At 37.7% G+C, this 27,868-nt stretch overlaps 1 protein-coding gene across 3 annotated transcripts in view; it reads left to right on the top strand.

The window, feature by feature from the left end:
* SPATA7 (spermatogenesis associated 7) overlaps positions 1–27,590 on the top strand; it is a 38,334-nt gene extending 10,744 nt beyond the window's left edge. For all 3 annotated transcript variants that reach the window (XM_039553166.1, XM_019280883.3, XM_019280880.3), the window contains exons 2-12: positions 1,320–1,400; positions 2,013–2,105; positions 2,984–3,031; positions 11,135–11,268; positions 18,143–18,609; positions 19,685–19,751; positions 20,201–20,271; positions 21,184–21,237; positions 22,988–23,065; positions 24,430–24,487; positions 24,845–27,590. In XM_039553166.1, the coding sequence (XP_039409100.1) occupies positions 1,320–1,400; positions 2,013–2,105; positions 2,984–3,031; positions 11,135–11,268; positions 18,143–18,609; positions 19,685–19,751; positions 20,201–20,271; positions 21,184–21,237; positions 22,988–23,065; positions 24,430–24,487; positions 24,845–25,504 (1,811 nt within the window). In that variant the 3' untranslated portion in view covers positions 25,505–27,590. The remainder of the gene's footprint in view (positions 1–1,319; positions 1,401–2,012; positions 2,106–2,983; positions 3,032–11,134; positions 11,269–18,142; positions 18,610–19,684; positions 19,752–20,200; positions 20,272–21,183; positions 21,238–22,987; positions 23,066–24,429; positions 24,488–24,844) is intronic.
* Positions 27,591–27,868: the final 278 nt, after the last annotated feature.

The raw sequence follows: 27,868 nt of genomic DNA, 5'->3' as shown, positions 1-27,868 counted from the left end.
TCTGGAATTATAGCCTAGCTCTGAAGCACAGAAAACAGTGAAATATTTAGATTATTACAGCAACTGTGACTGAAACACTTCTGATTCTCAGATGTCTGCTGTAATTTAGATTGCAGGTATTTGCATGGGAGGTTTTATCATTAGGAGAAAATTCTATCAACTGAATTTTATACTCTAACATTCGGGTCCTCCCAAAGACTTGCATTCTTCCAACACGTGAATATTGTAAATTCAGGAAGCCACAGGTTTCGGGGTGGATCCAGCTAGACCGTGAATACCACTTGTATGTAACAGTGTATGGTAGAGAATGTAATACTTTAACAGGAAAGAAAGCCTTTATTGGCAAAGGTTTGCAGTCATTGTGGAAACATTCTGAATCTAACAAATCTCTTAAATTCTTACTGTATGTTTGGAATTTTAGTATTTTTTTTAAAAATTGTCACTGTTTTGTCCCTATGTATGTTTAAATCACAAATAGAGATAAGGAAGGATTGTACTGTGAGGGGAATGAGCCATTTGCAATTGATACAGATGAGCAGGAATGTTGTCCTTTGGCTTTAAAGGTAACAGTATAAAGTTAAAACAGTTGCAGGATAGTGTTGAAAAAATCGGTAGTTTTTTTCTTTTTTTTCCTTGTCCCTTTTCAACTGCTGGTCTGGCAACTTCACAGCAAAAGAAGTGAGAGCACTGTTATTGCAAACGCCACCTCTAATACTGTAAATCCACAGAAGCCTGTAATGTATAAAGGCTGGCTTTTCAAAGTACGAAAGTAATTCAAGATTGCCCTGGTATTTATGCTTTGTAAGAAAAGAGATTGAATCTATTGATCCAGATTTAGTGTCATTTCACAACAGGATAATGATTTTCATTTTCTTTTTTTTCTTATGATACTTTTTATGGCTTCCTATACTAGTCCTAGTTATTAAAAATTTAGTACAGTATGGCTTTTTTATAAGGTCTTTGGAGAAATAATGTTAAAACATTGTTAAATGAATGATTCGTTTTGCTGCAATCTCTACTAATTAAAATTTAAAACACCAGATTAACCGTCTTGTGCAACATGCAGTGCATGTTCTGATGCTCTGTTCTGCTGTTTAACTCCGTGAACCACTGAGAGCACTCTCATTGTATCTTGGTGCTTAGATTGTTATTTAACTACACATGTAATTCAGCGATAATAAAATGATTGAATAAGATTTTGAAAAAGATCGACTAGAACCATTCATGAATTCTTTGGAGAAAGACTTTATCTTGTCTGTAAAAATATGTGGGGGTATTTTTTTTCTAACTTTGGGTTTTTGTTTGATGTTTTGTTACAGCAAGTGGATACTCACCTGTTGTCATTCCCAGATGTGGACCAGCAAGTCCATTTAAAGGACACTTAAGTACTAAGAGTAATGGTAAGTAACATGTACTTTAACCAGAAGGTCGACCTGGTTCCTTTTATGTGAATTCATGATTAAAATGTTTTAATAAAAACTTTTGCATTGAGCTTTTGTTTGGAGAAGTTTAATAGTACCTACATTTAGTATGCATTACTGAAAATACTTTTAAGGAATAAGTTTTGCCTTGACTGTACTGCTGGCTACAAATTGATAGCAAGATAAATATATAAAGGTGTCCCATCTGTATTAGCTGTAACATACATATTCCTTTACAGTCAGTAGTTTACATGGGCTAGTGTATACTTCTGTGCCATACTGACACCTCAGATACCTTTTTTTTTCAGAAGAACATAGAGTGAAGAAATGGGAAGTTTCTATGTTAACATTTTCATAGTCCAATTTCAGCCACTTTTGTAGCTATTTATTGTGTTAATGGCTCATTGGGGAAAAAAAAGGAGGCAGGATGATTTAATGTAATAGTAACTGGTAAAAAAACTGCCTTTGAGCAAAGAAGTTAAGCAAACACTGTTCCAAAGTTTGTGATTTTGAATTGCAGTTAATAACTGTTTAAAATATAGTATTCTTTTATTTGCCTCTCTAATGTTCAGATATATTTTAATCTTACAGCTTTCTGCATTGACTCCTCTCGAAGTCTAACTGGCCAATACCTGATCAGAGATCACATGGTGTTTCATTATAACAGAATCCTTTCAGCCAAAGGTAAAAATGTGCATGTATGAATGAACTGTGTCCCCCTCGATTTAGCTCAGTCTCTCAGAATAGGCTCATACCAAGAAGGAATGAACTGGATTGTAGGAAGGTTACTGTTGTTACTTTTTCTAACCCAAACTGGTGTCAACAAGGAGATGTGGCTGCTACTTAATAATACTTTTGTATTACTGAGATGGGAAGTTTTGTATGAAAACATTTTCCTTAAGTGTTACCAAAGATCCTCCCTTAATTTTAGAGCACTTTGTGCTGTATTGGCTTCATTCTGCTTTTGATGAAATAATGCGTTATGAAATAATAGGCTGAACTGAAAGTCATCGTGATAGTCATAAGAGAAAACATACAGAAATTATTTTAAGAATGAAGGCAGAACATTTCTAGTTGAACTCAGACCACTATGTCTTTTTTATTTTTTATATTTATTTCAAGAATTTCTTTTTTTTTTTTGATCTTTCAATGAATAGTAGTAGTGAGTTCTAAGGACTTGGAAAATTGCCGTGTGTGTTCACAACTGGGAAAATGTTACTGCCAGAGTCCATACTCAAAAATACAATACTCACAATGTTATCTCTCATGTAACATACTCAGTATCCTCAGGTATGCAGGTAAACCTTTTGAAAGGAGTCTTCATTTAAGTAATGATTCTTCCTTTAAGTATGTATTTTATCCAAACAGCTTTATCTCACAAATCCTGTGACTGTATTAGTATCAACCTAATACTTTAAGTACACAGTAACTAGCATGTTTTAAAATAGAGAAGAATTAAATTAGTCTTTGTTCTGTGTTGGTTTATTACTACATTTTTCTAGATATCACATACACTAAGTAAATTCTTAATCACTGACATTTGGTGTTTTTCTTTTTTTCAGCAGCTGTAGACTGTTCAGTGCCCAAAAGTAGGTTGACCAGCATCAAATGTAAGTCTTTGTTTTATGTTGATTCTGCAAATGCTTCTGTAAAACTAACTTAGCAAAACAAAAAAGCCAGCATAGAAGAGTAACAATAGCACATAACCCGTAATTGAACATTCATGTATCTGCTTGTTTATTCAGCTTTCATATTATTCTTCAGCTACTTGTAGGAATCTGCAGCAAATGGAATGCTGGAGAGATGGATCTGGGCTGTCAGTGATTAGCTGTGCTTAGCATGACAATTCATTTGCTTAGGATCCTTTTCGCCCATGCAGCTGGGTGAATTTTCTCCTATTGTATGAGAGGATGTAAGCTTGAACTCACAAGAAGAGAACAAGTAGTGCCAGGTAAAAGAGGAATTTTAGGAGGGTAGGCACTGGGGCTGAAGCTTCTTGTTCCATTTTGCAGAAAACAGAGCCAGACACAAGCACACAGCCCCACAGCCTGGATTAAACTGCAGTTACTTTTTCTGCGAGTTGTCTCATTTCTTAACACTGCTAAAAGATATGAGCACTGTAGCCCCACTTCATAGTGTTAAACCAAAGTGCAGTACTTTAAAATAATTGATTTATGAAATACTAAATATATAAGTCAAAGGGGATAAATAGCAGCTGTTTGTTAAAATAACGAAGTGTATTTCTATCTGTCTTCAATGCAGTTAGAAAAAGTTCCTTGTTCTCCCATTTTATATTCAGTTACAACTAGTGAGGTACTGGAGAAAATGGAATTCTTCTTTTAGGATGGAAAGTTAAATCTTTTAAGGACAGAATACTTTGTGGTTAGTATCAAATTCAGTCAAAACAAAGTCATACTACCTTGTAAAATTACCAGAATAACTAGGAAATCAATCATCCTTTTGACAGAAAGATTTAATTTCATGAGCACTTTTTTCAGTAATTCAGCATAAAGACTTGAGCCTGAGTTAAGCTGCCTCAGGATTTCCTTTATATGCTGTTCCATCTGACTGAGATTCCTTTACAAACAGATAAGAAACTCTGCTGTGCAGGCTGAAATTTTTGCTGTTATCAAAGAGGTAATTCCATGGGAAACACCTGCTTTCAAATTCATCATTATTGGTCTCACTGACTTCATGGTATTTAAAGTTAAGACTACCCAGGCATACCTTGTTCCGTTTCTGCACTATCCTTATAAATTCTAGATTTTTAGAGTGAAATTAAAAATTATTTCAATTTTATTTCATACCTAAAATTACAGTGGTTGCATTTTTTTCCCTGCAGTTCTATGCATTATTCAACAAGAAATACAGATTTCTGTTCTGTAATAGTCATGCAACCAAGTGTTACATGTTCAGGTGTTAAGCTCGCAAGGTACCATTTGTAGAGTCTCTGGTAATTCACTGGAGAATCATTTTTCTTCCTCTGTCTTTTGTGAAACAGATTATGTGGAGATGACAGCCAATAGCTCAGACAGTAAGAACGTTGAAAATGTGCTGAGGGAGAAAAGTAATGGGAAAAGGATTTTAGAATATTTTCAAAACAATTTCTTCTTTCTTGCTGAAGATGAGACACAGGATTTATACAGGCACAGTTTTAACTTCAATATGGTTGAATATCAGCAATATCTGTATAGTGTCACTGAGGATGAGAGGTTTGCACCTTTATTCTCACCGTAGTTCTCTGTCTCTCATTGCTTCAACTGAAGCATATTATTACTTTTTTCTTTTTGTGTTCTTTGTCTTAATCGTTATTGAATTCCAAATAAGGTTTTTGTTCCCCCTCTATTTTGAGCTTTGGGTAGGGGGGTAAATTTAGTTTAAAATTATAAGATTTATTAATAGCATAGAGTTACAAAACAGAATTCTTGCAGATAGAGTTAAAAACATCCCCTGAAAATGTGCTTCATGTACTGTTAGAATAGCAGGTGAGTATTTCCCATTGGGGTTGTTGCCACGAGTCAGTCATTAGTGTTTAAGAATTAAACATGATACTGTAGTTGGCATTCTCCCTGGCCAACTGACTGTGTTCTGTCCTTAAGTGGATTTAGTTTCCACTGTTCTTTTCCTGGTATCTTAGCTGGCAGCAAAGCAGGCAAGGTGCCATGGCCCTGGGCTAGCAGTGAGCATGTTCCTGTGTATTAGATCAGACTTACTGACTTAAAATAGTTGTTAAAATGTGAAACATCTTGAAATGTGAAACTTCTATGTTCAGAATTAGTCCAAGCATGTTGATTGATACCAGTGGCCATTAGAAGTCTGTGGTTGTGAAACTTGTGCCAGAAAACTTGACAAAGGCTGTGCCAAGTAAGACAGCTGCTGCTACACATGCCTGGTTTCTAACAGTACTAACTTTTCAACCCATATGTTTAGAGGTTTTTCCACAAAGCATATTGATAGTACAGCTTGAACCCAGTGATTAGTGTGCTTGGGAATGCAGGTCTCCTTGATACTGGGGCAGGGGGAGAAGAAGGAAAACAAATATTCTGAGAAGTTACCCGCCATAGATCTGTTTTAGCCTGATGGAACATGAATTCTTGGAGGGAAGGCAGTGAGAGATAGGGAGAAGCAACAATTCAGAGTGATAGTAGTGTTGGTTTTCTACTCTTTAAAAGGATTAAGGTCAAGCAAAAATATCAAGAAATACATATTGTTACGTAATTCTGTATTTAAATCTTAATTTTTCCTGTAAACACATATCTATGTTTCAGACTATGAAAAAGCAGAGATCAATGAAAAGCTGTCACAAAATTTCCCTATTTTTTTCTGTTACATCTTGTCCTGAAGTATGTATTTCTGAAAATGGAAGTTATAAGCAACTAATATAAGCCCTTTAAATTCAAGCACTCAGGTAATTCTAATGCCTGTGTTTTCAGAGTTGAAGTATGTCTTTGGAAGGGTGTTGGGTTTTTTTATAAGAGGTAATTAATTTTAGATATGCACATCAAAAATACATTTTTCACAGCTTGTAGTTGTGAAAAGACTTTAGAACATATAGTCTAACATCATGAGTTGAGCAGACCAAAAGTTCCATCCAGTTGTGCTAATATGGAATTTAACATCCATACTGAATGTGGCAAATAAAACACATAAACAAGAAAAGCCTGCAGTCTTGACTTGTAAAGGTCAAGAAATAGAGAAAACATAATTTCCTTTTGTAGATGTTTCAGTAGTTATTGATCATTATTATTGGAAATGTGTCCCTGATTTTTAATCTAATTTACCCAGCTTTACTATCTCTCTGCTGATGGGGAGGACTGTTGTTTTTATACAATTGTCCACCATTATTCAGGATTACAAAACAGCCATAGCATACCAGAGAATAAGAATAAAATTACGCATTCCACTTATTTTCAGTATTATCTCAGTACAGTATGTCTAAATTGTCCTTGGGAGCTACCCCAGTGGTACCTTGAAACAAAAATCACTGCCCAAGGCCACCTAGAAGCCCAATGGACCTCTCTCTAGGGTACACAAATGGAGGTTTACCTGGGCAGGCTTAGACATTTCCTTCGGGGTTGGTTCAGCATTCCACAGATTCTGTGCAGTAAGTGCTGGCAGGCTGCTGTGTTCTTCATATGGCTGACAGAAGTATATAGGAGGTGTCTGCTGGATGAGGACCCCATATGAGTATCAGAGGTGGAAGGATTTAGGATATCCAGTGCTTCTAGCCTCTTGTGAAATGCTTTTGAAGGATTCTTGTCTCATTGTTGGGCTTTATTTCCAAGCCTTAGCAATGACCAAATTTTGCCATTAGTAGCTTTGCCAAGTACTATCACATTTCTGAAGTACATACCCTCATACAGGCATATCTTTCCGTTTGAGACAAGAAAGGCTTTAGTATCAAGCTCTTGGTAAATACTTTGTCATCCTTTTTTTATGGTGGTTCCTCCCTTATTTGATGAAACCGTGCTACTGATACCAGATGTGAAGGACTGCAAAATCATCTCTTGGAGTTATGAAAATAAAAATTTCTGTGTTAAGGCATTTAGATTTAGACTTACAGCCAATGCAAAATTCAGTTTACATTTGATGAAATGTCACCCAAGGTGCTTAAATCATGGTGTACTGGGGATTTGTGTAGAGCTAGAAAACTAGTAATTTTTACTAGAGCTGGTAAAAATTCTTAGAGAAGGAAGAGCTTGCTTGCAGAAGAAGTAATATCACCAGCTGATATACTGGACACTTTAGTTATGGTCACTGCAGGCACTTCAAGCTCAGCTGAGATGATGTTTGTATGATTTATCTAAAAAGAATTCAAAAGGGAATTAATAACTGGAAGTGTGTTTGCAAAAATAGCTTAAATAAAAACACAGTAGGGAAATGCTGAGTGTTAGATAATTCCTTTGAGATACTGTTCTGCACACTGAACTCAGTTTAAATCTAACTTAATATTTCATCGTCTGCATTGATTATTTACATCAGAAATGAAATAACTTGAAGGTTAACTGCCAGTTGTTCCGTGATGTGACACATGATAAATTTAGCAATCGGAAATTCAGAGCAAAGGACAACCACTGGCATTCCAGATCATACTGTCCTTCTAAGTGCAGAGCTTTCAAGCTGACTAGGACTGTGATATGTATGATTAGTTTGTTTCTTCGAGATTTATGACGTGTTTTATAACTCTAAGTATGTCTTGAAATGCTAGTGCAGTCTAGATTTCAGGAAAAAAGAATTATGCCTATAGAGAGAGTGTTCTAAAAGGGGAATAAAGTGATCACTACTTTGAAGTGTGGTGTACTCTGCAAAGAGTATTTGCTTAGGCAAAAGTGTTCCTTCTGTGACAGATAGATCAGTGTTTTATAGGAGTTTCTTTATGAGGAGTGCTACAGTTTAACATCTGAAATTCATGGTCTTTGTGCATCCTTTCACTGACAGCAAAATCAAGAAGATGGATTCATGGAGTGGACGCAATAAGTTACGGAATCTATTCACAGACTGAATTTATCTGATCTACAGAATCACTAATTTGCTTATATTCTAGTACATTTTCTCTTACTATACTATAAATCTGTGTGGTTTTGAGCACAGTAGTTAATGAGATACAATTAATCTCAGTCTCTAATAAGGCTTTTAAAGGGACTTATTATTTGGATCTACAGGCTTATTTTATTCCTAAACATTTTGTTTTCCCCTTTTAAGGAGATGAAAAGTAACCCAGAGGTTTTCTTTTTGCATTTATTTGTCACAAGATACTTACTATGATGTACTTTTTTTCCATATTTAACTCTACGTATGTGACATGTTCCTGGAGCCAATGTTCAAGTAAAAGCTACTTGCAGTGAAACTATTATAAGTATTTGTTAACAAATGCATTTTGTGTTTACTTCCCACTAGTCTATGACTGTATGCCAAGGGCACTTTTTTCAAATTTAGTTTATGACCCTCTCTGAAAGCTAAAAAAGCTGTATCTGTAATAGATTTGAAGCAGAAGATACCTTAAACAGTGAGCAATGTTTTCAATTAAAAGCTAAATCTCCTTCTAAAATTGCCTGTCTCTTGAATGCTGGTCTCATTCTTTCTGTGTTTAATATATTGACACAGCAACACAAGCGGTTATGTATGACAGCCTTAAGTTTCTTCAGCTCCTCTCAGTTGTAATATTGTAATTAATGCCTAAAAGTTCCAGGCAAATTTTCTATCTGGCTGAAGTCAAAGGGGAAGACTGGATTCTCCAGTCCTTGCATGGGTAAAGGACATGTGAAGTAAGGAGAGGTAGGTCTGCGTGCCTGTTTCTGCCTTTGTCTGTGTTACTTGCTGACTGCCTCAAGCTCACCTCCAGCTGTCTGTTTACATCCACATTAGCTCTTTTGGAGAAGGATTTCTCTTACTTTGCTGGTTTCACAATTCCTAGCTTTTACCACAGATCTAGCCCAAAAATTCATAATTTGGCAGTAAGATGTGTATATTACTGGGGTTTTTCCCCCGGTTACAAACCCAACCCGCTACAAGTACACATCAGCCATCACCATTTTACCTGAGCAGTAGGCCTCCATGCATGTGCACACACAGACACACTGTATTGGCCCGGAATATTATTTATCTCAAACATATAAAACGTCTTAACCTGCAGCTAATTTTTGAGTGCTTTTCTGTAACTTTTAAGACAAACACAATTAGAAATAATGGTAATTTAGAACAGACACAGTAACTCAGTATAGAAAGAAAAACATTGTGGTTTAATTATTTAACAGTACAGTATATTCTATCATTCTGTTAGAATGTGTATTTTTAATTCAGAGTTGTATTAGGTAGCATTTGTTAAATTCAGCTAATATTTTCCCAATAATATAAGCAGTTTCATATTGGAAGTAATCTAATAGCATATGATGGATAAATCAGCAACCATAAAAGAAATTACTCTGTGTTTTCCTCATCAGTTGTAAGAATTGAAAGAAAGAGGGATTTTCCTGAGCAATGAGAGCAAAGATTTTGCATCTGAAAGATGAATTTTTATCTTAAAAGGGAACTAAAATGTTTAAAGTAATGAATACACTTACTTATTTTGTGGAGATTAACATGTATATAGAGTACATGTACACAGACGAGTGCATTTTAAAGGTTGATTAAATGTTCTCAGATTGCTGTAGGTCTCAGCTGTGTAGAAGAATGAACCACACCAATCCCTGAAGTTTTTAACATTTCCATGCATTAAATATAGTAGTGCATATGCAGATTGGGGTCTACCAGAGTATGATATAAATATATCATGAAACCAGAGAAGAAATCCTCAAAGACCTTTGTCTCTATGAAACAGATGATTCATACACTTGGATCTGTGTTAAGTGAATGAGAAAATTTTCATTAAGTATACAGACTTCAAAAGTGTGCTTGCTTGTTTTTCCCCATTTGGAAATGAAATTATTAATGTTTTTCATCAGCCTCATTTGGATTTTTCAACTTTGTGAACTTCGGGTACTGTGTCCAGTTCTGGGCCTGTCACTTCAAGGAAGACATTGAGGCGCTAGAGTGGATCCAGAGAAGGGCAATAAGGCTGGTGAGGGGTCTGAAGCACAAGTCCTGTGAGGAGTGGCTGAGGGAGCTTGGGTTGTTTAGCCTGGAGAAAAGGAGGCTCAGGGGGGACTTTATCACTCTCTACAACTGCCTGAAAGGAGGCTGTAGACAGGTGATGGTCAGCCTCTTCTGCCAGGCAACCAGCGACAGGACAAGAGGACACACTCTTAAGCTGTGCCAGGGGAGATTTAGGTTGGACATCAGGAAGAATTTCTCCATGGAAAGGGTTGTCAAGCATAGGAATGGCCTGCCCAGGAAGGTGGTGGAGTCACCATCTCTGGAAGTGCTCAAGATGCCACTCGATGTGGCACTTAGTGCTGTGGTTTAGTCGGCGAGGTGGTGATTGGTCAAAGGTTGGACTCGATCTTGAAGGCTTTTTCCAACCTAAATGATTCTGTGTTTCATCTGTTGAACCTGGCTGTTTACAGTATCCAAAAACTTTGGACTGTACTATGTAAGATTTAGGTGACTGATGGCAAACTCATACACAGAAAATTTACCCATCTTTTGGGCTTCTTTATCTCATGACATAAATACCTGACTCATCTTTTTGCACTGCAGATGAAGTCTTGGACTGCAGGCCAGTGTGGACTGATAAAAATCCCCCACTCCTGATCTGACAGTAGCCCTCTCAGAGTTGACCTTCATTTTTTTGTGTTCTTGATGTAAACTTGCTTGTTTTGCTCTGGATTTCTGTATTTGGGAGGCTCCATACTGTTAGCATGGATTTTTTTACACGTCAAATTTGTTAACAATAAACACAGGGTTTTCTCTGAAATACTGGATGAAAGTACAGTCAAAAGAATTCTACCTGTAAAAAATTGATAAAGCTTGTAAGTTTTTGAGCAAAATGCTGTGTTAGCAATACTGATCTTGTGTTCTTGTACAGGAAGTCCTGTATGCTGGTGTTTGTCATGAGGTAAGAAAATTTCAGGAAAGTTAAGGCTCAGCTTCAGCTATTAATAATTTCTCTTGTAAGAGTAGGCATAAATTTTGTAACTGCTGTGTGTTGGAAGTAGGATGTATCTCAATGGTCTGACTTTACTGAGCAATTGAAAACCACAACAGTGTTTTCAAATCACTCAGGGAAAAAAAGAATATTTCAGTTTGGATCTGACCAATTTTGTCTCTTCCCTAAGTTGCTGACCAGCAAAGAAGAGAGAAACTGAAAAAGAAGATAGCCAGGTGTGAAGAGAAAATGAGTATCTGTGAAACTGTCTCCCGATCCTGTTCAAGAGACAGCGGAAGGCTGCTGCCATCCTCTTTTAGAAAGGTATGTATTTTAATTTTGTTTAGTAGATACTATCATATACTTGCCTCCCATAGTAACAGCTGATCACTGCTGTGAAGCAGTGAGGCATCTTTCAAGCAGCAGAAAGTAGACAAGGGTCTTTCTGGCATGTCCCCAACACCGAATGCATGTCTTGACCTTCTGACAAAGATGTCAGGTATCTGGATGAAGAGTGCTTGCAGTAAATACAAGCTCTAATTACCCTTGAGTTCTCTTGCTTTCACTTCAGCTGAAATTCCTGTCCTGTCACTCCGGAGCTTTGCACAACTTCCTAAGGCAGAACTCTGTTACCTCTACCCTTCCGAGCAGAAGAATCAGGAATCTTCCATTTTTTCCTTAATGAAAAGTTCTATTTGGTAATACATTTCGTATCTAACAGTGTGCTACACCCTTCAGTTGCATTTCGTGAAAGCAAAAATAGTGCTTAGACCAAAATATACCATTCTGTATATATATATTCTGCTTATATGCATAGGCTCACTTAGTTTGGCTGGCTATTCATCAAGATATGTGGTGTGTATTTCTAACTAATAAATAAATATGTAAATAGCCCAATAAATTACATTCTTGTTCATCGCTGTAAATGAGCAATTGCAGCTTAAAACAGAATAATGATTTAACTCTGTGATTCTAACAGCCTAAGTTTCATACATTGTTGAAATATATGTAAAGCTGGAGGACATTTCCAAGTAGTACAGCAAACACCATCAGTTTCTTTCCCTGTGACTGATTTTTGCAGCAGGCAGCCTGAGTGTGACCTTATTGCAGTGCAGAGAAATAATGCCTTGAAATTCAATACATGACTCTTAGTTATGGATGAAAGCACAGGCATGAATAAGAAAAGGGAGTAAATGTGATATTTAAAATCTAAATTTTATTTTTTATTAATACCATTTTTGTCCTTCCGTATTATTTTTTGAAAACTTGGGGCAGGCAAAGTTCCTTGAATTGTTTCATTGCAAAACAATTTTGCAATGAAAAAGTAACATGTGTCTCTAACTACTGCATGAACTCCCAGCTTTAAAATGGAAGGATGCATTATAACAGACTGTGGCTTTTTTCCTTCGTTTTTCAAAATAAGATTTTCTGAAATTCTACCTGAATTGAGCTGGCCATGACTAAGATCTCTGATTTGAACAGCACTTGGTATTTCATATCTCATGTTCAAGTAATCCTATTATAGGCATTTCTGGCTGCTAATGAATTTTTAAAATAAATTAATGCATGCCAAAAGTCTGGAAGGCTGCTTCATAGGAGGTTAAATTTCTCTTCTAGTAATTTGAAGTATGCTGTTGCCTTGACATTTCAAGATCCCTTTCAGCCTGTTTTTTGAGATACTTTTTTTCTGAAGAATGAAAGTTATGGCCATCTGCTTGTGCATATGAAATATAGATTGGGAAACACCATTAACTGGTTCTAGTCTCTTGTTAATTTTGTGTGCAACACACGTGTGGCTGTTTGAAATGCCTACTCAAATGGTTTATATTTAAAGATTTATTATACTCTTACAATACCACCAGTCTGAACATGTATTGTGCTTAAATTAGTTCTGTCATAATGGGAGATGTCAGTGACTAAACAAAGCAGAAGAATCTTCTGAGCGTCAAAGAAAGTTGTTTTCATTAGGAATGTTATGATTTCCTTTCAGGCTTCATAGTGACAATCACCTGCTGTGCTGGTTGTTTGATGTAGGGTATGCCCAGCCTCTACCCTTGAGGGAGGCCTGCTTAAATAGGGAGATTGCACAACTTCCCAGCAGAATCCCTCTGGAAAAGGCAGCCACCTTTCAGTTACGGCGAGAGAGGACACAGACCCATGATCCTCTTGGAGACCTCTACAGATCCTTTGTAACCTACTGGCTTTTACCCCCTCACACCCACCCCTGTATCCCTCTAAGATCTAGCCCTCTGCCCCTGTGGGATCAGAGAGCTCGTCCCTGGCCTCCCCTTCGCGGGGTGCAGGCTAATAAAGCTGCCCCATGCGGAACTGCTGTACGGGCCTCTCGTCTGTCTCCTCCTGCTCCGGCCTGGGGGTTGCCTTGCAGCACAAGAGCTGAAATCACTCTTGCTGAATCACTGAAGAGCTGACAGCCTGCTGAGACAGGCACCCCCTGCAAAGGCACCCCGGCGGCCGAGGGATCGCCGCAGACCTCTGGGGGACTGTTCCTTGTGGGACGCTCTCTCTGGAGCTGTCACGGCTTCCTGGGTCTGAGCCACAGACCCCATCCCGGCTGCTTCAGTTTGAATTAATGCACATTCAGTAATACCCCTTATTAATAACATCACAGTATTCAAGGAAACTTGGAACCTACCACATTATAGAATTGATACCCACACACACATATGCACAAAATGAAAGAGTGTAACAGGAACATAATTTTGAAAAATAGTGATGTATAGAAACTTAATATATTCATAGAGGGTCCAATTTGTTCACATATTTGTATGAATTTTCTCTAATGGCAGCTTGTCACTTCCTATAGAAGACCTTTGGTCTGTCCAGACAGAGAGGGCAGGTGCTCAGCTGACTTAGAGCAATATTTAAGTGGCCGTCTCAAGTTAAAAGAATCATATGCATTTATTGCAAAATGGCAGCTCCTGTATCCTGACAGTACAGTTCATAAAGCATCTCTTTGATCTCATTTTCTGATGGTAGATGAACTATTCTATTGGAAGACCTTTTCATACAAGAACAAGTTAATTTCAAGATTAAATTAATCTTACTGTAACTTCAGTGACCCCAGTGAGAGCTGCCTTGGACCTTTTATGTGAAAAGGTATTTAGCAACCTTTCTTTTCAAAGTTTGGTTTTTATAGGGCAGCTGATACTTTCGTGGCTTTCGAGCTGGGAAACTAAACTTCTCGTAGAAAGTAGCTTACAGAGAAATCTGGATTCTTTCTCTGTGTTACTACTTTTGCCCGTCAGATGACAGCAGTATGCTTTGATGTGTTTTTACTGAATTTTCTTTTCCACAGAGTCCATGAAAATTCAGAGGTCCTCTTTCTACAAGCTTGCTGCAAAGTACTATTCAGTTTACCCCAGTTTTGTGACTAATAAAATTGAAGCATAAATACATACTTTATGAAACTTTTTAAGGGGGTTGCTGAAATCTATCATTGAGTAGATTTGTATCTTTCAAAACAGATTATACTTGGTTGAATCAACAGAATAGGAACATATATTGGTAAGCAAGATACAAGTCCAGATTTTTTACTTCAAATTACATTATAGTTCTTGATAGTTGTAATATCTAAAGCTGAGATACTACCATGGAATTTTTAAAATTTTATTTGAAGAATAGAAATAAATACATTTTAAATCTATTTTAATGTGTACTGTTGTATATTTGTAGGCATGTTTTTGTCTGGTTTTTTGTGTGTTTCCTACTTAAACATCTGATGATTTTACAGATAACAGACTAGAGAAGAATGTGAGCATACTTGCTTACAGTTTCCTTGCAATGCAGGTGTACAGATAATTTTCTGGAAGTTCACAAGTGACAAATTGCAGACAAACTGCATTCTCTGACACTCCTTAAAATCTTTTTGAAGTGTCCAACATAGTTCCTTGTTCATGATACTGTTTCTTCATCTACTTGGTGGCTGTAATTCTTTCCTGTTTGAGTAGTAAAGTTTTGCCTCAGGATAAGGGCTTTGAAAGACATTCTTTTCTCAGCACTTGAATGAGTACATCTCACAGCTGACACAGATGCAGCTTAGGGTTGCAGTTCTCTCTAGTCACCAGAGAGCTACTTGGTCTGTTCTACTTACGAAATACTTGAGAAGGAGAAGAGAAGAACTGCCCTAAGCTTCCTCATATATAAAGAGTGCTTGAACTTAGGATATTGCCATATCAACCTTGTGCCTTTGTCTTGTTTTAGGATCAACTCAACTGCTTCTGAGGAGCAGAACATGTCACTTTCATGAGGTGTAGATAAATAATTGGCTAATGTAACTTCATATCTTTTCTTAATTATTTTGCATAATGCAGGGAACCAGTCATGATATGCTCACAAATGCTTCTACAATCTGATTTATATTGCAGTTCAATGAACTGATTTAGTCACTGAGAGTAAAGTGTTTACAAGAATTAAGCTGCTTATAATATAGACTGAAGGGTATGGAATTAGCTTTTCAAAACATCTGTATAGGTGGATTCTGAAACTTTCTAGTCTTATCAGTTTTCTGTAGTGCTGAGCTACCACTGCAACTACTTTATATGCAAACAATCACACTGGTAAGCCTCATTATACTGCTTGCTAACACAGGCATTTGTTTGGCTTTGTGACTGCATGTTATCAGTTCAGCAGTTAATTATGCTGTAGTAGTAAAATAAAGTTGACTCATGTGAGACACCATCAAGAAGAGCTTATTTTGCCTCAGCTAACTGAAAAATACCTCTTTGTATTAGGCACCAGCAACTCTGGTTATTTTGGGGTACCAGAATAGTGTAGATAGGTCTTACTGATGTGAGAGAAAATTGTTGTTGAAGGAAATACATGGTATGACAGCAGTGTGATCTGTGACTTAATTTTCATGGTAAAATAGCTGCGTTTTTAATATTCCTCTAAATAGCATTTACTGCATACTACAAAATGTATATTCATCATAATTGAGCTTTAATTTAAAATACTGTGTTTGAAAGGAAAAAAATGAAATTGTATCGATTCTAAGCAATAACAGTAGCAGTGTTACGAGAAAACGCAGCATTTATACGCTAAGAGTCTACTGCTCAGAATTTTTAAAAACACCTTTATTAGGGTTGAGTGGTATAATAGAAAATCTGTGTATAATTACAAGGTATACTATCTATTAGTAGGTTACAATGTCATGAATTTTCAATAAATGTATAAAGATTTCCGATTTTGGTCATTGTTTTTTTTTTTCTCTCTTTACACCCCCCAGTAGGAAATCTCAGAAGCCTCAGGACAAATATTGGTTATCTTGCAAAATCCCCACAGGCACTTTATTTTACAGTTGTTTTTGTGACTTCTGTTGGCATTCAGTCCATTGTCACTTCGTGGTGGGGAAAATCACACATCCAGCCTTCAATCCATATCTTAATCAGCTGATTATTTTCAGAAAGTGAGATATTCTTGAGGATTTTCTCCAGGTTTATATTGTGCTCAGGCAATGAAGCACCATTGGAAATGCACTGGATCTGTGTTTCAGAGTTAGTCTCTCAAAGTAGTTTGCACATAGATTAATTGTGAGATCAGGATAAGCTACTTGGTGAATCTGTGAATCTTCTCAACTGGCATTATGGTTGTATGTTATAAATAAATGCATGTCACAGCATATGTATGAAGTCATACTATACTGGATCCACTCTTTCTCAGGCTTCCCATAGGGCAGATGTTCCTTCAGTAACTTCAGTAATGTAATGCTTCTGCTCACATTTTTACTTGTGTGATAGAAGCATAATAGAGATGAATGAAACATATGGAAATCACCTTCCTTTTCTTCCTTTTGTCACTGCAGAGCTTGTGGTCTGTACTGGTGTCTCCTTATCTTCCTGTTCTTTGTTCAGGTGGTGGAGGTACATGAACAAGTTAATTTCTGTGTTAGCCTATCTGAACTAAACTTCGAGTTTGTTAAAAACTGAAGATAGCCTTAGAAATTGAATTTTCTTCTTAGGAAACACCTCTACTTGTATACATTTTCTTAAATCCTACAGCACTTTGTTGCTGATGATGTGGACCTATATGAACTGCCCCAGTGTTAGGAAAGTATGATAATAATTTTAGAAAGTTAGCTGTTGGTTTTGAATTGGGTTTTCTCACTTGTTATATTTTAGCTGTTATTTTGCCCTGCTGATTGTGTGGTACAGCAGTGAGACTTTCCAGAATAACACTATCCTCAGCTTGTCTCCCTCACTGTTGCACTGTAAGCATTGTCTCCGAGTGTTGTGGTGCTAGATAGTTTGAGTACACACAATGGGAGTCGTGTCTTCTCCATCATGCAGTTGTGTGTAAGAGAACTTGAATTTCACAGTTATATGTGTGGATGAAATAAGTTGGTTTATACAAAATTTTGTTTGCTGATAGGCTTTTGGTTTAATCTTCCAGTTCTGCATTATTCCTGCCCTTGGAGATGGTAAAATGTCATACATAATTTTCACTGACTGACAGAATATTTGGTAGGTGGCTGTATCCTAGGTAGGAAAAGCACATAAAACAACTGTTTTCGTAAGGTGTTTAAAACACATTGTAAAGCACATTTACTAGTGTGCATACCCTGTCCAGGTATTAATGCTTTGAATTTGCAAATTTTTCAAGGCTCTCTCTATGACGGAAATAAAATTTCTATTTAATTGTTCTTTCAAATTTAACAAAACAAACAAACAAATGGCCAAACCAACCAAAAACCCCACCTTAAGATGTCACTTAGATTTAGTTGTGTTTTTGTCTTACATGCCTTTGCCACAGTGTCATAATACAATTCAGGAATAATGTTGAATTTTTAAGCATGGGATAATTATGGCTAATCCTTCGCTTGCCCAGGTGGTATGAACAGAGCATATCCAGGTAAAATAATTTGCCTCAGTGCAATGATTCCTTGACTTCTAAAAATGTATTGATTAAACTCTTGGTTTGATGTAGCCATCAAAATTCTGTAACAGAGTACCAATGTTTTGCTACCGAAGCAAACCATTTGCTTATTACTCTCTTATTTCCTGTGACTAGATTTTAAAATCTGTTAGCACTGAGGCTGCTGTGAAACCAGTTTGATCTTATAAAAATTGAAAGTTTTTACATAGAAAATACCTCCAAGTTGGTAACAGTAGTAGCTGGGAGTACCATCATGAGCAAAGTAGGTAATTTGCAAAGCAATCAAATTTGTTTTATTTTTTTCTAGAGTTTCTTGGAAGTAGAAGACAATCTCTTCCCCTGTGCTGGGCAAGCACAGTACCTATCAAGAGCACCGTCTCCTTTTGGCCAGCATGGCTCGGTTTGCTCCAGTCCAGTTAAACAGGCCAGAAAGTGTTCTCGGAATACATCCAGGGCATCTCACTCATGTGTCTGTACGTCAAGGCCACCAAGTAAACACTCTGGACTTTCATGCAGTCACTCCATTGATAATTTTGTGAGCATTGGTTGTTCCCAGAGGTGTCAAGGAAACAACCCCAAAGTGAGCAGCGGGGATCTTCTAGAGAGGCACTCTGAATACTTTACCAAGAGCCGAAAACCTTTTACTCCACGCACCTTAATATCAAATGCTAAATCTCTCCTGACAGAATACAGGTATTACACTCCTGCTCGAAGGAAGAAGAAAAATCGCCGCAAGCAGCGTGTGGAAGCTCAAACACAGACTGATATGATCAGGTACAGAGATTGAAACTTTATTTTGTAACTCTGGAATTTAGTTATCCTAACAGTATCTTCATAAAAGCAACATGTTTTGCTCTCATTACAGTTGTATAAAACCAGAGTAATTATTCTGAAGTTATTCTAGATAGGCCTTAGCAAAAGCTAGAACAGAATGTGATTTTCCTTTTTTTCACTGGAGTATTTTACTGTCCTCTTTCTGGAACAACTAGTTTACTCTATACAGATTGAAGTGCCGCTAAATTCAAACTGTGGAATCTCACATCTGCTGGTGATAATCATTCCCTCTGTCTTCCGTATGCTATCTCTGGTGTATAGTTCCATCTCTTAAAGAATTAACCAGTAAGAGCATGCAAGTAGTTCCCCACTGTTGCCCCTGGAGTCTGATACTTTCCAGTTTGTTAATGAATACATCATGCAAAGATCCGTTTTTAACTCTTAAATGCAGCTTTTCCTTGGTTTTTTATCACTTGAATTTAAATACCTTCAGATATACCCCGTATAAAATATTTTAAACAAAATTAGGGTCCTTCTCTTGCATAGAACTTCTCAGCAAATTGAACAATTCTGATTTAGTTTTGTTTTTAGTGATACTACCTTGTAAAGAGAAATCTTTTCCCTTTTGTGTCCTCCATGCCTGCATGTCCAACTCCAGTTTTTTCATAGGACAAATTGGGAATTTCCTAAGACTAGAATTATGATAGCTTTGGCTCTGTATTGCAACTGTTGACTTTCTGGCTGTGGGTCATCTGTTTTCCTGGTGCACTTTTAATTTTAGGATCATCTCTGTTCTTAATTCTGAACAATTATTTTGGATAATTTAGTTATCCCCTGTTAATGTGCAGCTAAGTAATTAATTTGGATCACCTGTATATGACTAGGGTCATCCTTCAAAACAAACTATAACTTAGTGATATTATATGAACCTAACTCTGGCAGAAATTTTCTGAACTGTTCGGTACTATGTTCTGTTCAGACCGATGAGAAATTTCCACAGTGGAACTGGTTTTCTCATCCTGCATATATTGAAAGTAGTCTACTTGGAAAACTAATACTTCTCTAAATTTTGTAGCTTTCCATCTGCAGACAAAGTGTATGTGAGAAAAGTTATGTGTGAACACCAGAAGATCCCATCAAAGGTAATAATATTATCTACCAGTGGGTACTCTTCCCACACCCATTGCCATCATGGTGGGGTAATACATTTCATCACTGCCACAGCAGTGAACAGCTGATTTAGGTTTTCTTTTCTCTATTGCCATGACATGAATTCATTCCAAAGAGGAGAGAGTTTCAGAACACGAGTGAAAACAATAAATAAAAAATTCTGAGGTACATAAAGAGATCTCTTTAATTTTTTTTTGGTTTTTTTCTGTAAGTGCACTATCAAATATCTTCTGAGGCCACAGATAACTGGTACATGACTTTTCAGCAGAAGAAGGTGTCCCTTTTGTCTGTTTACCCAGAGTTCTCAGAAAAGACATAAAATTTCTAGGGCTTAATCACAGAGAGTTAATAGATTAATTTTAATGGAAAAATTTTATGTGTATTTGCACTGATAATAAAGATTTTTATCTCTGTATTGTAGGCTGAAGCTAAAAGATATACTCTGGATGAGCCTGAGAGAGGAATAGATGGTTGTCAATACTCCATCCTAAGGTGACTGATTTACAGCAGGAGGAAATATTTGAAATGCCCATTCTTTCTATACAGCTGGTCCTTAGGCCATAAGTCTTCCCTGCCATTTCTCTTTTTAAGTCTCTTCTCACAGGACTTACGTTAGGTTGGGTTTTTCACATCAATGGCCTTTCCCAACTTCAAAATTCATTATTTGCTTGTGATAAGTTCCACTGGGAAGCCAATTAAGAAAAGAGAGCTCTGAAATATATCAGTATTTTTGTCAGAAATGAGAGCGATGATGCATTATTACCATTGTTAGTTCTGTACATCGGGGCTCACAGACTATATAGTACTCTAACTAAACAGTGCATTGGTATTCCAATCAGTACTTCCCCTTAGTGTCTCCAGGCATCCAGCCTTTCGAATCTGTGGTATGTGAGAATTGTAAACCAGGAGTATTTCCCACATCTTTTTCTGAAAACTTAATACTGAGATTGCTACAATACAAGAGCAGTGTTGGAAATCAGGCCAGAACCCACAGGCTCTGAGCTGATTCTCCTCATTGCTGACCTAAGTGTCATGCATGAGTCGCTGATTTGCTCTCTGGCCTTTTCATACAAAGGCATTTTTATCTGAGGAGAAAAACGTACTCCGAGTTGAAAAAGCACTCTAATGGATAGCAGAGATTGAATAGCACCTAAGTAGCACCAAGGTCTTCTGAGCACTGTGTCAAGTGAGGTGGTGTAATGTTCTTGAACCATAGTCTTTCAGGTTTCAGTGCAAGCAGGGGATTTTGCTGCTGGAGCAGGGTTCAGGGGTGTTATGATGGCCTTTTTCGCAAAAGGAATGGTATAATGGCACACTGTGGCTCCAGAAGAAAATTACATGTCAGGTAGTATAAAAGAGGTTTAGAATGTTGTTCTTTTTCTTGCCCTCTGATTTTCTGATTAGAGAGACATCACGGCATCCTCAGAAGTGTTCACCAAGGAGGACTGCTGAGGCCGAGTAAGTATGCTTAAACCATTTTTCTACTCATTTACAACATCAAATTAGAAAGCTTTCCTCAAAACTGATGAACGTGAAACATACAATACTTAAAAAGTTTTATGTGAATCTAAAAATGAAGAAAATTCATTATAACTTCAGAAGATTGTACAGTGCCTATAGTTTGTTTCCATTTCTTTTTAGGTCTGTAATCTCTGAATCAAATATTGGCAAATGAAACACCAAACTGAAGGGCATTCTTACCACATTTCTGCACTGAAATTTGATGATAATTAGAAGAGTTTTGAGTTACAATCAGAAACATAACTAACGCTTCATCAAGTGGCCTTGGGAAAGTCATTCCATTCTTTGTGCTTTAGGACAGGCTTGTCTTTCCCCAGCTTAGGGCTTATAATAGAGGTCTCAAATACCAGCTGTAGATAACTTCCTTGACTATAGAAGAAACCAAAATTACAATCTTTACGCACGGTAACAAATTTCATGTAATGAAAGTCATGCAAGTTGTATTCCATTTTTTATTTTCTGTTTATTAAGACTGGAGAATGACTCAATAGAATTTGAATGGATGCTTTGGAAGACTTAAAAAGATGCTATTGATGCCATGAAGATTTTTTTGCCTTTTATACCCCTGTTATACCTTTTTTACAACTTCTGTATTCTCTGTGCTTTTTGCCTACATTCCTGGATTTGTTTGTCAAGCTGAGAGACTAAACATTTTAGAAGCTTCGTAGCTAGGGATCAGTGTGCCCCAGACCCCAAGGTCCTCTCCAGAACACATTCTGTAAACTAAGATAGAACTATCCAGGGGAAGGCTCCTTGGGGAGGGGGGCTCACTTGAGCCTCTCATTGGGGAATCTTTGATAGATATGCTAATTAGTAAAACCTATAATGTTATACCCGATCTTTTGGGGTGGGCATTTCGGCGGGGTGCATTTCAATGCGCATGACCTGGACATGTGCACCAAAGGATCCTTAAAATAAATACCAAGGTAAAATTCCTTTTCCCCTTCTAACCGTGTTTGACTCTTGATTTTAAGACCAGGAAAAGGCATCACTATGAAAGAAAAACAGGACTGAAATATTTTGGGGTTTTCTCTATTGTTGTCTTTCAAGGAGAACTCCAGACTTTTGGAGAGTGTCCGATTTAGAGTATTTAGCATCAACAACTCTTTTAGAGGTATTAAAGTAGAGATAAGAGGTGAAAGTGACGTCTCACACTAACAAGATTTTGTACATCAAGGAGATAGATGTGTTGAAATGAGTGGATGCTGCCAAATAAGCAGTTAAACTCTTCTCAGCTTCCATTTAGGACTAGCAATTTTCAGCTGCAGTCAGATTCTCTAGAAGCTCCTTTGGAAGCCTCTACCCAGAGCATCAAACTGCAATTGTACACTTTCTTCCCAGTTAACTCCCCTTTCTCCTTTGAGTGCAAAGCAGGTTCTGAACATGCTCCAAGATTCATTTGGGATCTCTGTGCTAATTTATACCACAACAGAAAGTTAACATAAAGACAAAGTACCATGACCACCTTTATAACAGTCTCACATTTTGCCGTCTTTTATTATTATCTAGATTGAATGAAAGTCTTAGTTTGTCCTGCTAGACTTACCCATTATGAAAAATAACCACTGATACAAGAACTATAAAATCTTAATGGCTGTTCCCATGAAGGTGATTAGACCTACTACAGTGTGTCATATATGTTTCTATGGTAAAGCATTTAACATTGGGGTTTCTGTTCTCCCTGCAGAGAAGAGGAGCTTTTATATTTAACTTTCATTGAAGATGTAACAAATGAAATTCTTCGACTTGGGTTATTTTCTAACAGGTAGGTTACAGTTGTTTTCAATTTTATAGTGCTATGTCAGAAACCCCTGGACTCCATAAGAAAGGGAAGCAGTGATTAGTAATAATTTCTTTATATACACATATACACAGTAAGCCCTTGCTTTTGTTTTGTTTCCTCCTCTTTTTTGCTTTATGGAAGAAAGGGGAACTAGGACATACCTGTGGGTCATTTACTTTGATCTGCTGCTGTGTACCATGAGATAAAAGCTTCTGTTAGAAACTGACCTGGAACCCTAGATGGAATAATGCTAAAGAAGAACTCATTTTACTCTGCCACATCTGTTTTGCTAAATAAACCGAGTTACTAATCTTTCACACAACAGGTCCTTCATCTCCTTTCTGTCCTTCTTCCAGTATGAATTCAGTCTTCAGCATAGGTTGCCAGGATTACATCCTCTTTCAGATAAAGGTTCACCAGCTGCTAAATCAGGTTTCTTTTTTCCAACACCACACTGGTTCTTTCTAATAAAGAACTCTCAATTTATGCAAAAAAACTTGCAGTATTTCTATATATATACAGACTCTTTACCCATTTTTGTAATTTCCCATTCAAGACAGTCTAATTTCTTAATATTCTGATCTTGCTTGTGTTGATAATATTTCTAGCTGTTTTTCCAATTCTGTGCCCTCTTATTTTTTTCTTCTTATGTCAAGGCTGTCAATGAGAATACTAAGTACACCAAGTAAAAAAAACTTTAAAAATTTTGAGAGCGGTCTCCTTCTGGCTCTTTTTTACAGTAATGTTGTCTTCCATTAGAACCCTTCTTGCACTTTTTTTTAATAATTTTTCATGTAAGATAGGTTAAAGTCACTTGACTTTTCACTGTTCCAGTGGCTGTGTACTTCAGTTGTCACAGAACATATTCTCTGCAGAGTTTTTTTTCTCATTCTGCCTAAGCAATGGAAGAGAGCTCTTAGGACTGAGGACTTTTCCCTGGATTTTTTTTTTACTGAAGCTGGATTTTATTCCTTCTCTTTATTCTTGTGTATAGCAGCCACTATGGTGCATCCAAGAGATTTTGCATACTTCAGCATGCCAGTAGAATCACCTCTGAATTGTTGATTTCTCCCAGCATATAGGCCCAACAGAACAAACACACGCATAGTTGTGCTACAAGTCACCCCATGGTTGCCATGTGCTGCCCAAAGCCAGGTCTGCCTGCTGAGCACGTGTCCAGTGGGTTGCTGACTACAGGTAGCCCTCTTTGTTACAGTGTAGCTGAAACAGTCTTAGAGGTGCCATTCAGCTAAGAAATTAAAATTAAAAACTACAGTCATTGCTTTATGTAGCTCTGGTAAAAGTTGGGTTTTCTCCTGTGAAATAATTTGGTTTTTTATTTGTAGGGTTCTGGATCAACTGTTTGAGTGCTGTATAGAAGAAAATAAGAACCGCTTGGATGAGGTGTGTGCTGCCCTTATAATCATCTCTCTCTCTGCATATGATTTAGGTGATGTTTCCAAAGAGCAGGGCAAATGCACTGAATATTTGAGGGTAAAGGTAACCAGAATACTTAGTGGGGAGCCTCTCTCTCCATAAATGAGATTTGCAGTCTCATGGATTGTGGCAGATCAGGAGTCACCGGTACAGTGACAGCAAATGGACAACAGTCAATTCAGTTTGGTGATACTCAGTGTTTAATTTAGTCACTTGATTGCAAGCAGCGTCCTTTTCCTACTGTCAGTCAAGCCCTGAGTCTGAGCAATGCTCAGGTGCCATGGGGCTGGAGAAGTGTCACCCCTTTCTTCCTTCACCCCTTAGGGCAAAATGCGCCAGATGTTGGATGTGCTGAAATCAGACCTCGGCTGCAGCCAGGACAGTGACACAGAGCTAATCCATGAAGACCGGGACAGTGACACAGAGCTGATCCGTGAAGGCCGGGACAGTGACACAGAGCTAATCCATGAAGACCGGGACAGTGACACAGAGCTGATCCATGAAGGCCAGGACAGCGAGACAGAGCTGATCCATGCAGGCCTGGACAGCGAGACAGAGCTGATCCAGGCAAGCCGGGAAGCCTCAGAGTCACTGGATCTGCAGGAGTCTGATACGATAGAAGAGCTCGAGTTTACCAGTAAAGGTCACAGGCTGAGGAAAGCTACAAAAAGTGAAGAATTCCTTGAGAGCATCAACTTGTCATTACAGGAACCAAACAAATGTGAATCACTGTCATTCAGCGAAAGGTCAAGGGAGACACAGAGCAGGGAGGACTTTTCAGAAGATACCACAGAAATGATGGATGCTGGGACAGAGTCTGATTTCTGTGGTGTGGAATTTGAAGAACACCCAGACACTTTACCCACATGTGAGGCAGCTTCAAACTTGATTGCTTGTGACAGTGATTTGGAAGTCAATAAGGAACTTGATGAACTGAAAGAAAACTTTGCAGACACCCTTCACATTTCACGTAACTATTCATAATAGTAACCAAAACTTACCTGTTACACAGGGATAGAGCTCCTTCTGTGGTGAACTGCCATTTGTCAACTAGTAGTAAATGGTTCAGTTTATTTTCAATTATTTCTGTTTAAATACTGCTAAGATCTCTCTAGCAGGATACTATTAATTGGGCATTAATTAATCTCTGTGTAAATTAGACCTTAAAGGATAATGGGTCCGTTATCAGAAGAATTTTGTATATTTTGCCTATAATTGTATAACTTGAAACAAACTTGAGAATATTAAAATTAGTTTTATATTTTTAAAAGATGTCATAATAAATTATGCAATATTTATTGTTTTAAATAAATTAATTGATGGTGCAGTTGTGGTCCTGCTATAAAGATCTGAGATTTTGTAGTCTGCAAGAATTAAACAACTTAACATCAATTTAACATCAAAAAATGTCCTCTTCCGGAACGGACAAACAGTTCCACTGTGTTGCCACTCACAGAAGCCCACAAATGAAAAATCAAATTATTTCACAAGAACAAAACTAACATTTAAGAGTTCTACATTGATTAATGACTGCAGTACTTTATTTTCAGTTCTTAACTGAGTGAGACCACTAAGTTCAATTTCTTGTACTGATGACAACCACAGCATAGCATTCTGCATCAGGCTTTGGTTTTGGAAAAGGATTGAGTTGCTCACTGTTTGATGGCTAGGACTATCTAGTAGAAGACACATCAGGCACCTTGTACAGCAAATGGAGAAGAGGTGATGTATTTTCTGGTTAAAGTTTAAACTGAAGTTAGGACATGCATTGCACAAAATCAACCCCAATTTCATTGTTTAATCGGAGTACAGCTATTGCCTGACATTCCAGTTACTGCAGAATGAGCTCAGCAGGTTCTGAGGAAAGACTGGCAAGTCATACTGTTCTGCTGTAGGTGAGGAACTAGGAGAAGTCTTAGGAACTGGATAAAGCCTGTCCCCTAATATCTCCTAGGATCAGTTTTTAACCTTCTTCCTCCAAGGACAAGCCCAAGTTGTACCAGTTCATACATAACAGCTGCCACCACCCACCTCCCCTGTGCCTCGTGAGCATTGACCAAAGACTGTGACTCTGTCGGCCAGGTGACCCATTGCAGCTTCAAGTAGCTCCTACAGATACAGACCACTGCTTCACTTGTGAAGCATAAACTTTTGGACAAAAGAAATGTCAAAAAACATCTAGAGGAAGCCAGTCAGAGAAAAACAACATATCTGGCACAGTCACAGCACTGCAGTGCAGAACATAATTCTCAAAGAAAGGAAAAGGCACCTTCCTGGGTGCCTTTTCCACAATAATAAATTGCACTTGTTGACAATGACAGCACCGGAGTTCATGTTAGGCATGTACATGTGGCTGGGCAGATGGGCACCAGCCTTTCATCTGCCACACTCAGCTGGCTGCCTTGTACATCTGGCCTGCAGCATGAGTGCTCTGTCTCACTGCAAAGCAGGTGAGATAATGTGAGGACTTTTGCATCCCCCCATCAGAGCCTGTCTTGTTGAAAAGATCTGGCCACAGGGCTGAGTCAGTACAGTGCAGAGGGTTTGTCCTCAATCACAAGTGATCACAGGTCTTCTCCCATCCCCAAGGAAACTCCCTCTTCTATTCCTTACCTCGGAGAGCTGAACAGAAGGGGATGCCCTAGGAAACTGTTGTTTGTACTTTATGAAGAATTCTGACACAGAGGGACTGGTTAGAAAGCTGAAGAGCACGGTTAGATGTATCCAAGTATAAAGCCTTTTTGCTCCTCAGACAGGACTCCACCCACTCTTGGGGCCCTCCAATTTCTCCATTCTTGGTCAATAATGGGAATTTAGGGGGTTTTTTCCCTACCTGTCTCTACACTTGTGACTTGTACATCAGCAAACATCACTCAGCAAACTTCGGCTTCTTGTCAACATGAGTCTGATCAAAGATTAATAAGAATTCCACATTCAAATTCTGTAAATGAAAAAATACTGTAAGAAAATACCACAGCAGTGAACCTCACAGAAAGGCACAAGTAATGACATACTCATTTCCTGTAATACGAGTAACACAAAAATAAATAAAAATAGCTCCTTGACCATATTTCCTGTTGATGAACTGTCTCAACATCAGTGACATTTTTTTCTGGGTAGATGCAACTTAAAAGAGGAAGTAAATTCATTAAAACAGACCTTTCACAAAGAAAGTACCTGTCTGCCTAAACCGTAAGTGTGAACATTTATTGGATCCACAGTGAAATGTGTGGTAAAGAACCAGAGAATCACACACCCCAGTATCCAGCAACTGGAGCAGTCAGTCTAGTCCACAGAACTGATTTCTCTCATTGTACAGCCACTCCTATCAGATAGTGGGGAAAAAAC

Source organism: Corvus cornix, chromosome 5 (assembly GCF_000738735.6).
Source record: "Corvus cornix cornix isolate S_Up_H32 chromosome 5, ASM73873v5, whole genome shotgun sequence".
Classification (NCBI taxonomy): domain Eukaryota; kingdom Metazoa; phylum Chordata; class Aves; order Passeriformes; family Corvidae; genus Corvus; species Corvus cornix.
Note: the sequence above shows the minus strand (reverse complement) of the source record. Positions and strands in the feature narration are given on the sequence as shown.